This window comes from Quercus lobata, chromosome 4 (assembly GCF_001633185.2).
Source record: "Quercus lobata isolate SW786 chromosome 4, ValleyOak3.0 Primary Assembly, whole genome shotgun sequence".
Classification (NCBI taxonomy): domain Eukaryota; kingdom Viridiplantae; phylum Streptophyta; class Magnoliopsida; order Fagales; family Fagaceae; genus Quercus; species Quercus lobata.
The window spans coordinates 33409550-33428198 of record NC_044907.1 but is presented as its reverse complement, the minus strand read 5'-3'; the positions used below and the strand labels follow the sequence as shown (position 1 = coordinate 33428198).

Genomic DNA, 18649 nt, shown 5'->3' with positions numbered 1-18649 from the left:
TTACCAAATACAAGAAAATGCAAAAAAAATATTTTCACATAAATTTTTCCATCAAAACTAGTACAATATACAATTGTTTACATTCTTGAAATTTCATGAAGTTCGTTCTTTTTCTATAAACTATTGAAAGAAGTTTTTTTTTTTTTCATCATTATTTTTGCCCTTAAATAACTAAGGTAAAGAAAAATTTAAAAAAACTCTTTTGAAAGTTTAGAGATATAAAAATAAAAAAAAAAATTAATTTAAGAGAAAAAAAAGATATTCATACAAATTTTAGAGACAAGAACAATATTTTAGCCTAAAAAATATCAATTATTATCTCATTAAAAATATATAAATAAAAGAAAGACCTAATCTAACAATTAGAGTAAAAGTCCTACTTTTAGAATCTAATATTGTTTACTATTTCAGGTTGGTAGAAAGGAAATTGGAACAGACAGACTTGTCGTAACATATGATTCTTCGAAGAAACCAAGAACTTGAAGACAGACATGTGTATTGATTGATGTGACCAAAATAAACATACCAAATCCTCTTTGATTTAATGCTTCATCACGTCAGCTCTGCGCAGTAGACAAATAGGATTTGGCTCTGTATTTTTTTTTAATTAGATATGTTATTTTATTTTAAATATATAAAGTTAAGTGGTAATTAATTTTAATCTTTATATTTTATTTTATTAGTGGGTGGTGTAATAATTTTTCATTAAAATAAAATGAGATTCATTTTTAAAAAGTAGGTGTAAATGCTCTTTTCGTCCCTACATTTTTGGGTCATTTTTATTTTGGTCCCTACATTTCTATTTTACCACTTTTAATCTCTGATCCAATTAACGCTTGTTATTTTAGTCCTTTCCGTCACTCAACTAACAGAAAAAGCTGACGTGGCAAACGGAGTGCACTGTTGACACAATAAATGCTGACATGGCAAATAAAATAATAATAAAAAAATTATTTATTATTTAATAAATGCCAAGTCAGCATAAAATAATAAAAAATAATAATAAATGCCACCTCAGATCCATGTCAGTTTAGAATTTTAAATTTTAATTGATCAATTTAAAAAAAAAAAAAAGAACTAGAAATAAAAAAACACATGAATTTAGATCTAACATCCTCTTCATCAAGAACATAGAAGGCACAACCCAGAAAAAATCATACAAATCCAAAAATCAAACACAAGAATACAAGAAAATCAAACTTAGAAACATCATAAAGCTCTTTAGATCTGGTAATTCGTTGGTTTCTCCATCTTCATCTCTCTCTCTCAAACACAGAAAAGAAACAAAACAAATCTAAAGTTGGGCTTTGAATCTAACAGCAACCCATGAATACAACAATTATAACCAAATCTGAACAAGGTGGAAACCCATATCAGCAAAATCATAACCCACGATTACATAGACAAAATTTCAAAACCCAAACCCAAAACTCAACCCAATTTTTTTTCACCAATTACGTAGAGACAAAACTTAAAGACATTCAACAATTACACAAAGACAAAACTCAAACCCAGATTTTTTGGCCCCAAACACAAAACTCAACATAGATTTTCTTATGCTTTCTAAGAAACCAAACTCAAAACTCAAATCCCAAATCGATGAACAAAACCCAAGATCAGAAACTACAAATAGCCACAGATTTACAAAGAGAGAGAGTTGGGTTTTCGGCCAAGGTTGAGAGAGAAAAGGCCGGGTTTTCGGTCTAAGAGAGTTGGGTTTTGGCTAAGGTTTAGAGAGAGAGAAAGCTGGGTTTTCGGCCATGAATTTAGAGAGAGAGTTGGGATTTCGGCCATGGATTTAGAGAGAGAGAGAGAGAGCTCACCTTCAACGGAAACCACCTTCAGTCACCTCCGATCCAACTTAACCCAAAACCACCATCAGCCACCTCCACCTTCACCTTGAGAGAGCGCTTGAGATTTTCACCAAGAGAAAGAGAGCTTGGAGACTAGAAATTGATAAATTAGAGATTCTAATTTCTATATTATTCACGGAGAGAGAGCTTGGAGCTTGTAGAAGACTTTTTTATTATTATTTTTATTTAATTTCTATATTCATTTATGATTTTTCTAAGTTTGATTTTCTTGTGTTCTTGTGTTTGATTTTCTGGGTTTGTATGATTTTTTCTAGGTTGTGCTCTTCTGTGTTCTTGATGAAGAGGATGTTAGATCTAAATTCATGTGTTTTTTATTTTTAATTCTGTTTTTTTTTTTTTAAATTGATCAATTAAAATTTAAAATTCTAAACTGACATGAACCTGAGGTGGCATTTATTATTATTATATTATTATGCTGACTTGACATTTATTAAATAATAAATAATTTTTTTATTATTATTTTATTCGCACGTCAGTATTTACTGTGTCAACAGTGTACTCCGTTTGCCACGTCAGCTTTTTCTGTTAGTTGAGTGACGGAAAGGATTAAAAAATAACAAGCAAGCGTTGGATTAGAGAGGAACTAAAAGTGATAAAATAGATATGTGTAGGGATCAAAAGAAAAATGACCCCCAAAATGGGGACGAAAAGAACATTTATGCCTAAAAAGCACTGAAAATAAATATATAATATTAAGTGGTAGTGAATTTTAATCCCTACATTTTATTTTGTTAATAGAATGATATGACAATTTTCGTTAAAATAAAATAAAGCTGATTTTTAAAAGTACTAAAATAAAGTCAAATCTCTTAAATTTATAATGCAAATCAAAGTCACATCAAGTTGCAGACAAAACTCTTCTTTAGAAAAAGTTTCAGACAAAACGAATTTTAAAGATAACATGTTCGATGAATGAATGGGAGACGATAATTTCAAGGTTTGTTTGGTTTTTCTTCAAGAAGCATAATTGCTCCCATCCCCCCAAAAAAAGAAAGAAAAAGAAGCATAATTGCTGTACACTTTTCTTTATCCAACAAACATGACAGTAACTAATTAGGTAGTCTGATAAAATAGAATAAAATAAACTAATTAGGTAGCAAATTCTTTGTTTATGATTGCTCTTAATCCTGAAAAGTTCCTAGTGTGGATAATAGATGCTCTTGTTTGGATACTGGGAATGGTTGTACCATTTTTGCCACCAGCTCTTCTTTCTTTACATCAATAAAATTTCTTATTATTTTTTTGAAAAAATACGAAAAATAAATAAAGTCATTCATTGCTTTGCCATCAAAAATTTATTGTTGCTATGTTTAGCTCTTGTTGAGACATAATAACATAGCATTTCGGTTTACTTAGGTTCATTTAGTTCACTTAAGTTTACTTTGGTTTGTTTTGGTCTATTTAGTCCACTTCGGTCCACTTTGGATAATTCGGTCCACTTCGGTTAATTCAGTCCATTTCGGTCCTTTTTGGTTCATTTGGTCCCTTTAACAGGAAAGTAAACAACAAAAAGAGAACCCATTCTTCTTCAGTCCATTTTGGCCCATTAATTCCATTTTGATCTGTTCGTTCAACTTTAGTCTAGTACAGTCCATTATTCCACTTGGGTCCATTCAATCCACTTCAATCCATTTTGTTCGATGGTGCTTTGGGATGAGAGGTTTATGTAAAAAGAAGAATTGCTTCATTGACAATTATGTTATATTCTTAGGGCAATGTTAGTAGGTTCTTAATAAAATTAAAATTTTCTTATTTACTTAAATTCTTGTATTTTTTTTTTTTAATAAGTTATGGATTTACTTATATATGTTTCCTCTTTAGGCCATTCAAAATGTATAGAGGATGAATTGTAAGCAGTACTAGAAACAAATTCTAACAACACATTAAATTATTTATAAAAATATCTCGCCTTAATTATATAATAATTGAACGTAAAATGTTTTATGTTTTCTTAAAAAATAAAATAAAAAATAAAAAACTTACAAAATTTAAAACACTTTCAAATAACAAATATAAATAGTTTAATTGAAATCTAATATATTGTATCAACTATATTTTGTTAAAAAATAATCACACCATCTTAAGAATGATTTGAGACTAACACTTATTAGTCTCGTCTATCATTTTCATTTTTCACTTAATAAAAAAAATCGTCAAATTTTTCCTCGCATTTTACGGGTCTAGGACTAGTTAAAATTGTTTAAGATGACTTATTGGATTTATTTATTTATTTTCATAGACAAAGGTTATCTAGACCTCTTCGAATATCTGACTATTCTCTTGGGTGTATGTAGTCCTCCCATTCCACACACACCAAGTTATTATAGGGAGGATTCCCTTGAAGGTGACCCTAAGATGCTAGTAAGATATTTTGAAATCAGGATCTCATAGATATCATGAGTCTTAGGAACTACTTGGCCAACCCTTGGGAAAAAAAGAATTGAAAAAAAAGAAGATAACGATGAAAATCATGTGAATTGAGACCATAAGTGTATTCCATTCAATGTGCATCGTTAGTATGTATGGTAGGATGAGCATATTATAACTGTGCAATATACTGACATTTGATAACACCAATATGAAAAAATATATTGCACTATAAGATTCAACTTTGAGTAGATAGAATACAATTAGCATGGACACAGATACGATATGGCAACACGGGCAATTTCTAAAAATTTATAACATGATACGGTGATACAAGCAATTTCTTAAAAATTATAATATGACACGACGGTTACGACACCCCAAATTAAGTGCTGTGCTTCCTAGCAACTAACACTGCACAGCAAGGCCTGTTTTGATGCCAACATTGTTATTGCCAAAGCTTGAGTATTGCACTTATGACACCTTCATTATCATGCTACACAGAATTATTTTACAGGGGAAGCAACATGGATTGGGTAATGGAATGACCAGATCCATTCAGATTAAAGTACTAATATAGACGCGTGTACTGATTATTTCTTGTAAAAGATGCATTCTGAAAATTATAAAATTTTCCCGATAATGAAAAATTATTTTAAGACTCTCAGTTGTTTGGATCTTTTTTGCCCCATCTTCTTCCTCTACTTTTATTTATCCACCGGGTCTGTGAAACGTCCCTTTTTATCTTTTGGTGTCAGTTAAATGATTTAAAACTTCGAGGATGATTGGGAAAAAAGCAAAACAAAAACAGAATGATGAATGGTGTTCCATGAACTAGCTTTAATTTTTTGCCAAAAGAATATAAGATTATTAAGAATACTCTAATTTGAGGACAAGCTTGTTAGCAACCAGAATAAGAATTCTGAAGAAAGCTGCAGGGACTTAGAAGGAGACTATTATTCAAAGCATCATTAAGCCTATCCCTGAGATGAAACAAGAAATATGTGATGATTTCTTTGTTGTGAAAGCTTCCACTTTCAATTCCACAAGCTTGAACATAGAAAATTTAATCTCTGCAGTTGAGTTGACAATAACAGTAACTAGAACTTCAGCTAGTCAGTCCAGTGTAGAAGGTGTCAAAGGTGTCAAGGTGACGTATCTGCATTTATAAATTGGAGTACTGTAGCACAAGAAAGTGTGGGAAGGCTTAGCTATAAGTCCAGTTCTGATAAAAAGAACACTCATGTTCATATGTGAAAATCACCAAGCTTTGATCTTGATCTCCGAGAAGCTAGTGGCGAAGAGTCTGGATCAAATGCCACAACTGCTTCAGGATAAGGCTATAGATGGAGGGCTCATCAAGCCAGGCTGATATTAGTCTTGGAAACCCAGTTGGGTACAAGGTACAACTGTACAACCGTACAAGTACAGCCAACAGATGTTAACGGTATCAAGCAATGCCTGTGGAAGAGAAAGTTATCACATTGGAAAGAACTACTGAGAAGTCAAAAATTACATTCCTAGGCTTCTTGATGGAAGAGGAAGCAGCTATTGTAGTCACACCAAAGAAACAAGAAAACCAAGCTGTTCCTAAAAAGGCAAGTAGAGAACTGTATAACTCATCTAGTGAGGAAGCTGCATCAACTGCACCAAAAGGTAAAGACTAAAGAGAAGTGCAAGCCTAGGTCTTCTTTCATTGGGAACTGCATGTGCTGTGCAACTGTGATTAATTAAATAACTTAAGAAAGTAATCACTTTCAGTTTCTTCCTTGATTTGTCATGGTTGAGTTTTCTTTCTGACTCAAGTTTTTGGAATGGAGTTGTAATATGGAGACACCGTTTATTAGTATATTGAGATAAAACAGCAAATAGTAACAATGCCAAAGAAGAAAAAAAGTTTTGAGACTTGAAATCTTACAACTCTGTCCAATGACTCCAATAGGAAAGTGACTAGTAGGTCACTTGAATTCAAGTGTGATTATGATGGTTTTCGGAAGCACTTTATCTAGCCCTATTGATACCAAAGAATTTAAAGCACTAAAAAGTTATGCATGGAAGTGGCTTTTCTTAAAATTCTGCATCCAACCTACGTGCTTATCCAAGCACTTCATATCCCGCACAAAACAATAAATTCTGCCAAGAACACTGTTAAGCCTACCAAGCCAAAACATTCAACATAGTGCCTGCGAATCTACTCTCCTGAGTAATGACTGACTAAGTTCTTGAATGCTGGTTCATACCTTCATAAAATGGCGCAGCAGCTATTACTTATATCAAATCCAACCACAAACAAAAGAAAGAAAAGGAAGAGGCCTCACAAAATGTTGAAATAAAAAACAAAGCATAGGATTGTCACTGTGAAAACAAATCCAAATGATGGTATAAATTTCAACTGTATTACAGAAAATGCCAAAATTTTCTCAATATATATATATATATATATATTTTTGAGGAATCAGAAAGAAATTTTATTCAACAAAAGAGAAAACTGGCAAAAGCCAAACCAGTAGACAGCAGAGCAAGATCTGCATCATACAGTACAGCAAATTACAGCTTCTCTGATACCTAGCCTTAATAGATACACACAGCCTAAAATCTTGCAAAGTAACAAAGGAAAATCCCAGTTACAGCAAAACTCCCTGTACAAAGAGATTCTCAATCCCCTAAGAAACTACCCAAAGCAGCAAAGAAGAAATACCCCCTGCAAAGTTCAGTGGACAAGCCAATACAGAAGGTAGCCTACAAGCCTCAATAGTACACACTAAGGATTAATGGTTAAATCCATTATGCATACAAACAGTGCCATTCAGATCCCCTGGATCCTAGTTGAGTCCAGTCCATTCCATCACTTGGACTTTAAGGATACTAGAATTGAGGCTCCGATTCCTACATACGATTATTAAGAATGAGTCATTATAAATGGAGCCAGTGTCCATCCGAGCTTTAACATCTCTTTTAACGCACTTAGCGATCTGTTCTTTTGCAAGGAGCTTACAAGCATGAAATGGTGATAGTTGCCACCATCTATGTTGCTCTTTTTAGAGGATAAATATTTGAAGTTGTTGGGAACTTACTCTACATTATGCAGATCTACAACATGCTTTGGCAATTGTTTTCCCTGGGTTTAGTTGCAATCCAAACAAAAATGTAAATAATGAGGATGCTGGTGACTAGATGAACATTAACAGACTAGAGAAGCAAATTAACAAACTATTATATATGTAAGCCACAGAGTCTTAATACAAATAATAGTAGTTACAAGAATTACAATGCCACAAGGACCTTGTCAATTTCTAACTAAAAGTCACAACTACAAAGTTCAGCCTCTAACACCAGAAGATAACAACAATGGCTATGACAAATTATCGCTCTGAGGGGCTTTGATGAGGCTCAATATGATCAAACACATCTGTTGGGAAGTCATCAAAGAAGCTGTCTGGGGTAATGGGGTCGTCAATATTTTCCTTAGCATCACTTCTACAACTTCCTACTGGTTCAAATAATTGTGCCCCAATGGGAAGTTGTGCTCCATTTCCAAGTTCACAAGCATCCAATGTTCCAAACATATCAAAAATGTTGGGGTCTTCAAGTTTAGCCAAGAGTTCTTGACTTTCTGGTGAGAATGTGAGGTCTGGTTTGGGTTGTGGGATTTCAGAAAATGGGATTTGTGATTGGGACTCAGTGCATGAGTTCTTCTCATCCTGGGACAACTCTTGATGTGCAAGGTCTTTTCCGAAATAAACCAAGTTTGGGTTAAGAAGATCCGTCAATGGCACCATTTTGATCATTTCATAGTTCTCTATGCAGGATGATGAGCCTGATTGAGCCTTTGATGAAGATTCTCCCTCAGATGAAGAACTGAACTTTGCAGCCTAAAATTAAAGAAGCTAAATTATCCAACAATCAAACTTAAAAAATCAGAACAATAAACCAATGCCTGTGAAATGGCATTTTCTCACATGCAAATAAAACACAAAAACTTATTTAAAATTCCAAGTTCCTGCAAAGAATGTTTACTTTTAAAAAACCCAGAGAACACATATGATTTTGGTTCAAACACCCTAAAATCAAAATAAGTCTAACTTAAGAGGGAAAAAAGGTTCTCAAAATACATTTACCTGCGAAGCAGAAACATCATGACAAGTCTGAACCGCCCTTTTGTTTTTCTGTGGTTTGTTGGCTGTCCCTGAAGTCTGCAGAATCCTTGCCAGCCTTTTCTGCCTGCTACTCCAAAAATTCTTCACATCATTATCAGTTCTTCCGGGCAGATATGTAGCGATTCTCGCCCATTTGTTCCCAAACTGTGCCTGCAACTCTATCACCACCCTCTCCTCCTCTACTGAAAATTTGCACCCACTTAGGGAAAGACACACCCCACGCCAGAAAAAAAAAATGTTAGAGAACATCCATCTAAAGCATCATGTTGTACATCATAGAAGTGACAAAACATAGTCTTGACAACAAACTGGAAAAAAAAATGAAAAAAAAAAAACCATGATCAAAATTTTCATCAAATACCACTACATGTGAGGAACTTGCATACACAATTACATACATTCTTGTACATATAACCCCAATTGGAGAGAAACCCATCAACAAAATTCTATCTCGTTAACTTGTACATATAAAAATAAAGAGAATGGGGGCTTACTTCTTCAAGTTGGGTCGAAGCTTATTGACCCAACGAAGGCGGCACGACTTTCCGGTCTCTGCAAAAGGCCTTTGGATCGAATGGAGCTCCAGTCTCTAGGACCATACTTCTTCACATGGTTTAGCAACACTTCATCTTCCTCTGCCTTCCATGGCCCTTTTCTTATACCTTCATCTCTTTTCACTTCCATTTTTTTTTCTTCTCACTCTCAAATTCCAAACATTTTTCACAAACCCTTTCACTTTTCTAAGGATTTTTTTTTTTTTTTTTTTAAGGAAACAAAATAAATTTTTTTTTTTTTAAGTTCTCTGAAAGGCTTTTTTCACTAAGTATTGTGTTTATTTATTTATTTTTTGGTTCTGAAACACTGTTTCTGAGTGTGTGTTTGCCTTTTTATCTTTGACGGTTAAGGCAGTTATTCCCACTACCCTCCACTAAATAAGCCCAGTTTCGATAATGGTAATGAGAAAAGACAGAAATAGCCCTTGTTTCAAATAAAGGGACAGCCCTCCCGCCCAACCCTTTGCTTGCTTTATAATTTTTTTATTTTTTATTTTTTTTTATTACGAGACTTGCTTGCTTGCTTGCTTTATACGTAATTGAGTTTGGTATTTCTTTTTTTTTTTTTAAATAACTTTTTCCGTTTATCAAATAAAAATTTAGTATATTATTTAGTCCTCAGAATAGCAACAAATCGTTTTTTTTTTTTTTTTAATGATACAAATTCAAGTTAGTTTATAATTGAGGTCTTTTTTTCTTTTCTCAAAATTGATTTAATTACACATACATGCTTGAACGTAGTTATACATGTGTTTGCTATTTTGAATGAAAGGTGAGCAAAAAATTTAACATTTTTTAAAATATTACTAAACTTAAAATTAAGGAAAAAAAATTAATTCAATTTTTTTTATAGATTTTTTAGTATCATAAATTTTGTTTTCGATGTTACATTTGATATAAAATTGAATAATTCATGTATTATTGAGTAATTGGAAAATTTTAAAGCTCAAATAAAATTATAGAATATTTCTTGATTCAATTTCATACTTTCGATTTTTTTAACATCATAAATGTTTTTTTGAGAGACAATTTTTTTTTTTTATATAAAATTGAATAAATCATAAATGTTTTTTAGATACTATATTTTTTTTTATAAAATTGAATAATATATTACTGAGTAAATGAAATATTTATAAGCTATCAATTTAAATTGAGCATTTATATGATATATGTAACATATTTTATGCTTTATTCACGTGTTATGATAACTTTATTGAAAATTAAAATCAACCTCTTAAATATTAATTTTAATTTTGAAACAATAACTTCATTTACCAATCAGTTTTAATAGGTTTTTTTTTAAACACAAATTTTTAGAACTTTCACTTCTTATTTTATTTTATATATATACACAATTATACTTACACCAATTTTTAGTAAATAAATAAGTGATAAAAAGCTGCTTTCAAACCCACATTAAGGTTTCATTTGAGAGTTCATAAGAGAATAGAATGGAATTATAAAAAAAAAATGAAAAAGAATTGAATGGAATGTATTTAAACAAAGGAATGAAATAGAATGGAATTAAGTAATCTTATTTGGATATTTTAAAATAAAAGAATGGAAATGAAATGAAATGTAAGTAATCCTATTTAGGAGTAATATAGAAAAAAATAAATGAAATTATTTTATGACAATATTACCATTAGACCCCTATTTTAAAAAAAAATGCTGAATATATAAGGATATTTTGGGAATTTTTGTAAAAAATTTATTAAATCTAATTCTATTCATTCCAATTCCTCTCAATTTCGAGAGGGTGAAGATTTAAAGTTTTAATGAAATAGAGAGGAATTGATATTCCCTTTTAGTCATTTCATTCTCTCCTATTTAAACTCTCAAATAAAAGAATGAATTTTCTATTCATTCCATTAAAATTCCCGAACAAAGGATGTAAAGAATATTTTAAAATTATTCTCTTTATTTCTTTCCATTTTACTCCTTCCTCCTAAATGAGGTTGCTAAGAGAACTAGCACTTACTAGATTTATATATATATCAACGTTTCCTGTGGTTGACTGGTTATTATTCCAAATAACTTGAGTACACCCTTCGACTTTTCCAAAGACAAAACAATTTTCCAGTTGGGCAATGTACAATTTCTAGTGTTTATCTACAGAAAAGCAAAGCAGTGTGTAAATAAACTAGCAAAGATGGCAACGAAATTATTTCTTCCCGGTACAGGAAATATGCTTGTTTGACAACAATGGATTTTGTGTTAAAAGGCAGAAATGATACAAGATATCCAAGAAATTAGTATTAAAAAATTGTGGTCAATCATAAGTTTAGGCCAATATTAATAATGTGGTCATATTTCCCAATCTTGTCAAAACTGAGGCATTTTCTTGCCCCATCCATATGGAAGATCATAATATGTTGGCCATTATAGACAACTTCTGGAGATCATGTGTAACTATTAAGATATAAATTAGAAAAAAAATACTCAGGTAAATCAGCAAAATTGAAACAATTGGATTGATTGACAAATATTTACATCAAGTAAATGTGTGAGATGGAGCACCAATTTCAGCCATTACTAACTGCAACACCAGAATCCCCGTAGTGTTTGATGGACCCTGTAGTGTTTGATGGACCCTGTACTTGCCGGAGAGGCATGCATCAAGTCCCCCATGAAATAGTTCTCTCCAGCAGTGCCATTGACACCAATAGCAACTAATTGCTGACAAATTACCTCATTTTCAGAGTCTCTATTTCCAGCACCCTTCTGAGATTTACATCTAATCTAAAAAGAGCCGGCAATTAAAAAGGGTTTCTCACAAAAACCGGTTTCATGAGCTGAAATCTGTGGAGGTTGTTGTCCTCAATGCAATGTGCTGTCCATAAGCATCTTAGCGGCAATTCTGACTATTCAGTCATCATGCTGTCAACTGCCTTTGCATCATGACCATTACCAGAATCATCTGAAATGTTACCATCATCTTGGACATCATTATCCGCGGAGAGTAGGTTTTCTTCCATGCTGTCATTCCCACTTTTCAATTCCATTCCTTCGTTCCCACTTTTCATTATCTGCAAGACCATCTTGATGGGTCACTATGCATTGCTCCAGAAACTCCCTAGTTGATGGAGGAAAATCAATAGATAGTGGCTCCACATCCATCATATTTTCATCGCAATCTTTATCTTGAAACTCATTTACATCACTGGAATCAAATTTGGATGGGAGATGCTTGCTTCTTGTATTGTCCAAACCTCTGTTTCCATTCCCTGAAAAGACATTGCTTGCAACAACCTCATCAACAGAATTTAGTCCAGGCGGGGATATATATACGGACGATGGCTCAACATCCATCTTGGCACAACGAATTTCTTCTCCAACATTCTCACCAGAGATGCAATTTCCACTAGTAGCTAAATCATTCAGTTCATCACACACATCACCGTTAATAACGCGAGGAGCATCATTTACAGCCCCACAATTCTCATCATGAGCTGTTACATCCTCATTCATACAGTTACTTTTCATTTACTAATTCTGTATCTTGGTTAGTAAGAACCATCTCAACAGTTTATTGCTCGATGTTATCTACAGTTTGACTCTGAATGGGATCTAAAGCAGTCTGACTGCTATCTAAATCAACAAGTACATTTAACTGTTTCTGTACACAAACTGCTAAAGAAATAGCATGATCATGAATCAAAGAATCATGGGGTGGGCAGTGTAGCATGTCAATCAATGCCTTGTGGTACTGGAATATGCCGATAGATGGCATAGTAGACCCTCGTTTACGGCAAAGATTAGTAACTCTGAACATATGCTCACACATATTGCCCATTTCTGCCAAGTGCAATTCCAAATACCAAACTGTGAACCAGGATTCCAGAAAACATATACTTTATCCTTAACAAGCTGGTCGGCAACTTTTGCACATCTACCTTGTATGACAACATCAGAGTCTGGAATCTTCAATGCATTGCACCAAGATGTTAAGCCACTCATCCTCTCATCTTTCCAATATCGTGCAAAATCATCCTTCCCCGAGTACTCATTAAGCCAGAAGTAAGAATACACTTTTGTACCCAACTTATCAACCAACCAATCAGCACGTTGATAAACACCAAGGTCCGTGGTAAAACTCCATTGCTGCACATGTCTCCTGGCTGGCAAGTGGAAGAGATTTTAGTGCCACAGTCCATGCTTCTGAGTCAGAACAAAGTCTCAAGTCAGTAATTTCTTAATAAAAGAAAACAGACTCACATAGAAAAGCCAATGGACTCCATACTATTTCAGAGCAAGACTTCATATCTTTCACCTCATATGATCAAGTTGATCTTTAATAATTAAGATTACTAATTCATCGGGTGACCAAATCTTAGGAACCCCAAACCAAGTACAAACATACATAAATGCATACCTACACATACACACTCATACATAAAACAAATCTTGATCAATAATTGGAGGTTAGTGGTCCATTCTAAGAAATGGTCACCTATTCAACAGTGTGAATTAGCAGTTTGGCAGTGAATGTGGAAGACTGCAAAACGACATATTTTTTCACTTCCCTCACACAAGGGAAAGAATTCCTCCATTTAGAAAAGACAGTGACCAACCTATTCTAGGATACCATATCGCCTTAAAGTAAAATCTGACTCATCAATAAAATCTTGCAATAAATCCTCAAACAAATTAACAGTTCCTTGTCCTCGGCAGATGTTATCCACTGCCTGCTCAAGCTATCTTGATATCTCGACTCGCATCTTAGTTTCCAAACATTTCTTTACTAAGTTTTTATGCCACACATGACAGACCCGCCAGAAGCATATCAGTACACAGCACTCAAACACATCCCTGATAAAAATGCATAAAGCATATATAAATTCAACAATTCAAGCATGTCCAATTCATTAAGAATATAGAAGAAATCACAGCCACCACGCTAAAAGGTCTGGCTCCACTACAGTAAATTTTCGCATGCTTATTAATCCAGGCTACCCAAGCCAAACTCATATATTGGATTAGAACCCCCAAAAATTATTGTTAATTTGACCTTTCAGCTTGATCAATGCAAATCTTTTGTCATATGCAACTTTATATGAAATATAATAGTTCCAATGGTTAGAAACACATTACTAAAGCTACTTTTGAGCCATAGAATACAATAAGAGATGGAGCATCAACAAGATGGTCTGAATCAATAAGCATGTACATCCTATATTTAGGAGCTTTGAAATGGGAATGTTAAGGGTTGGTCACTGATTTTGATTTTGTGTACCAAAACCCTACCTATATTTATGATAAAACTCAAGCAAGTGCTTTATAAACATGCGAATCAAGTTATTGTGTAACCAACTTCCCATTGATGCAGGACAATGAACTCTCAAAAGGGGACCTGGTGCTTTAGGAAACAAAAGAACAAAAGGATAGGTAGGACCCTAGGAATCACCGCATAGGGTTTGCTTGAAATCACCATTAAGTGATGAAAGTAGAAAATAGAGAAGTATGAATCGACACCTAGGGTTACTTGGAATCATCACCAAACATGAGATTAAGGAGAGAGTATACTTGTGGGGTCCACCCTCTTGTGAGGGAGAGGATGCATGTTTCCAAAACATAATGGAGAGATAAAGGTAGGAACCTAGGAATCTAGGCTTCCTTGGAATCATCACCAAGCACTAGAAGTAATCTTCCAAAACAAATTTCATTAATTTAGGATCAACTGCATTTTCAAAGCCTTATAATAGGCCTCCCAAACTACATCATAGAAGGAAAGGAAATAAATTGAAATTGATTACCTTAAATTTTTTTTTTTAAATTAAATGTTAAAAAGTGTTACCATCCATTAGCATCAATCTATGTTAACTGTGATCAATCAGGTTAATGGGCATATTTGGTGTCTACACCACCACCTCTATATGGAGAAATTATTAAGTCCTCCTAGAGGACCATGTTAGCAATGCCTAATGGTCCTCCCATCCAATAATAAAATTTCATGTGTATCTTAATCACAACCCTAATCACGAAATTGAATTAAAATAAATAAATAAAAACCTTTCACGAGAACAGCTAACATCATTGTTGCCTTCTTCAACTCTGGTGTTTGCAGATTCCTTACACAAGAACACTCGGATAAAGCAAACTAAAAGCCAACCCACACCAGCATTGTGGTGTAACGAACTTGCAGGTGTGAAAGTTGAAGGAGGCAGCGGTGATAGTAGGTATTGCCGTGGATTTTTATTTATTTATTTATTTATTTTTACTTAGTAAACGTTGTGATTAGGATTTGACTTAATTAGTTTGAACACATGGAATTTTATTTTATTTTAGTTTTTGGACAGGTAAAAACAGGGCATTTTATTATTGAGTGAAAGGACCAATAGGCATTGCTGAACTGGTCCTCTTAGATGACTGAATAATTTCTCCCCTATAAGCCAATATGATCCATGGAACAATTTTCTACCAAATGTTTATTAAATCATATAGTTATTAATATACAGTTTGGAATGTGAGTGGTCAACTTCCCAACCAACCTGATTGATAGGACATCAACTAGAGGATCATCAACAATGAACCCAGCCAATTTCCAAGAAGGATCTTTTGTGCAAACTCTATTGTAAAGAGCCCTCATCCATCTATGCACATCTGAACTTGCAAAACTTGGTGCAATAATCCAAGCTACAGGGATTGCCTTCTTATCCAAGTTGAATACAACAAGACTGTGAATCGCATACTAGATGAATTTGCAAAAAGCACACACTTAGTTTCTAAGGATAATAAGGACTTAGTCTACATAAAATTAAAAAATAAAATAATGAAATAAAATCAGACCTTCAATTTGTTTGTTCCAAACCTTGAATCATAAACCAGAAGGCTGCAATTGCCAAACTGAATCATTTGCTGTAACTGCCACTCTGTTTGAATGCCCAAAGTGAAAGGTTCTGAATCAGAGAAATCTTCATAAAAGAAAACATGATTCTGATGGCTTGCAACCCACATGCTGATGCTGACATTTGCATCATCTGCATCAAGTTCATGATGTAGCCCAAAGTGAAAGGTTCTGAATCAGAGAAATCTTCATAAAAGAAAACATGATTCTGATGGCTTGCAACCCACATGCTGATGCTGACTACATCATCTGCATCAAGTTCATATGTAGAACATCGGATGCTCCTCTCCTGTCTTCAAATATACTGATGGCTTAACTGGTCATCACGGTTACTTGGCCCACCTTGTCTTACTACTGATTCACTGTGTCTTTGCATTATTGTCTCCACAGAAACCCCAAAATGTAGTAGAGATAAGACCCGCAGACGGAGATTCTCTGATATGTATGGAGCAAACATAGCACGCGTTCTAGCAGCCTTAGTATCCTGTGGACCATGGCATGGCAACCCCTTCTTATCTACATGCTTATCTTCAGTATATATGATTAGTGCTACTGATGGTTCAGCAATTAAGCGCTTCACGATAAAGTGGCATGTGCACCCTCTCTTAGTATTTGGTTGGCCAGCATTTTTCTTCTTTGGGACATAAGTTGTCCTACTAAGGTCGTACAATGCCACCCTTACGGCAGTCATCAGTACCAAAGGAACACCAATACCTTCACAATCAACAAGCTATGTGAAAACTCATGATGTACTAGTTACCAGGAACTCCTCTAAAGGAACAAGTTTGAACTTACAGAATATATTCAAGAATGCCATCAACCTTTGGCTTGCATGTCATCTCTGGACGTCGTCGTCATCGCCTTGCTTCTACATGAATTCTTGATGAACAGTCTTTATTTTCTGATTCACCCTTTACAAAATCATTCACTCTAGCAAAGGGAATTTAGAGCAACTCTATCGATTTTGTCACACCAACCTTCCACCTTTGACCACACAAGGTCAGCCACAGAAAATTCCAAGGTTGGAGGATTTTGTACAGGAAGGGATAGAATCTCGTCCCACCTGGCCATCTGCAACATACACAGACAAAAATAAAAGGGCAATAATATCAAATCAACCAACTAGGTCTATTTGTTTCTGTTCTTTCAAACAATAGCTATTTAAAACCTCACTATTTTCTAGATACAACTGTTTCAAATACCATTTTTCCAAAAGGGTACTGAAAAAAAAATTTGTACCAAGCTGGCACTTAATTAGCCAAAGATTAATCTTTATAAAAACTCACATTTTTCTGGGTACACCTTTTTCAAACATGACTTTTGCAAAAAGCTAAAAAATAAGTTGTACCAACTAACACTAATAAGCACAAGATTAATCTTTTGAAAACCTCTGTTTTTTTTTTTTTTTCTAGGTACACCTTTTTCAAACAAGTAATACTTAAGTACAGTTCTTTATGTGCAATATATTAGAATCCCAATTATAATCAAACACATGGTTGCCCTTGACTAATGAAGAAAAATTATCATTTCTAAGGACAATAAAATTCAATATCGCTGTGTTTGAATTCAATAAATTTGGTAAAGTACCACTTTTGCAATCAAAAAAAAAAAAAAAAAACGGAGAAATGAGTTGTACCAAAGAGACACTTACAGGAAAATATTGCTAAACCATAAATAAAATAAACCCAAGTTGAAAGAGAACTAAACTAACATAAACACACATATCATAACATCCAAAGAAGCAAAAACAGAAGCGCAAGACATGTATGATAATGAATCCTTGAACAATTTTAGTAAGAGGTGGCACAACACAAGCAAATGGCAATTACCCAATTCAAACATAAATATCAACAAATACACTTAGAACACACACACAAAACAGAGCATCATACCCCATCATCCATTACCCAAAATTTCACACACATTTCATCATGGCACATAATAAAAACAATCCAATTTTGGGTAAAGGAAAACCGAAAGAGAAAAAGGGTACCTTGGATTTTGCTTGTTGGAACCGAGGACGACCGGAGAAGAAGAAGTGGTGGGTTTGGTTTGGTTTGGTCCTTCTCTGGGGGTTTAAGATTAGGGTTTAAGCTGGTTGAGAGGTGTGGTACTGTGGTTTTGTTGTGTATATCTATGTACAGTTACCGTCTGTTTATCTTTTTCTTTCTATCTTCACTTTTGTTTTCAGTTTCTATCTGTGAGACAATGAACAATTTCATGACAACCAATGAACAATTTCATATGTTTGGAACCCCAAAACCCCATGTTTAGAACCCAATCCCCAAACCCACATAAAATCAAAAACGAGGAGAGGAGAAAAGATAAATCAAAGGAAACTAAAGAACAAACAGAGGAGGAGGAAGAGGAGGAGCGGTGTGCTTTGTTGCCTACGATTGTGGCAGAGCTCATGGGCTTTCAGCCTTTCAGGCCTGGGCTAGACTTCACTGAGAAGAGAGAACCCAAAAGAGACACCATGAGAAGTGGCTAACGTTGGCCTGCTGTGGCCGCCGCCCCTTGACAGTAGCCATGGAGATACTGGAGTAGAGAGAGAGAGAGATATCTTCAAGAGTTTGGGATGAGTTTAAGAGTATTTACATTAAAAATATGAAAAATGCTAAAAAGCTATTTTAGCACCAAAAAAAAAAAAAAAAAAAAAAGTCAAAATAGGAAATTAACACCTTTTTGCCAAACAATATCATCAGTAAGTATTATTTTTAAACTAATATTTTTTACTAATATCTTGAGTTTAAGAGACTCAATTTTTATAGTTTAATCACGTCTGATGTTGTATTTTTTTCACATTGTGTACACTTGAAAATCGAGTCTCTAAGACTCGATTTACAAACC

At 33.9% G+C, this 18649-nt stretch overlaps 1 protein-coding gene and 1 pseudogene across 1 annotated transcript; both read right to left on the bottom strand.

The window, feature by feature from the left end:
- Positions 1–7474: 7474 nt before the first annotated feature.
- LOC115987786 (transcription factor DUO1) lies at positions 7475–9134 on the bottom strand. Its single transcript, XM_031111388.1, is given in 4 exon segments — positions 7475–8113; positions 8360–8597; positions 8893–8953; positions 8956–9134. Coding segments are annotated over 4 exon segments (936 nt in total). The 5' UTR covers positions 9083–9134; the 3' UTR covers positions 7475–7603.
- A 2101-nt stretch (positions 9135–11235) lies between these two features.
- On the bottom strand, positions 11236–18382 carry LOC115986455 (annotated as a pseudogene).
- Positions 18383–18649: the final 267 nt, after the last annotated feature.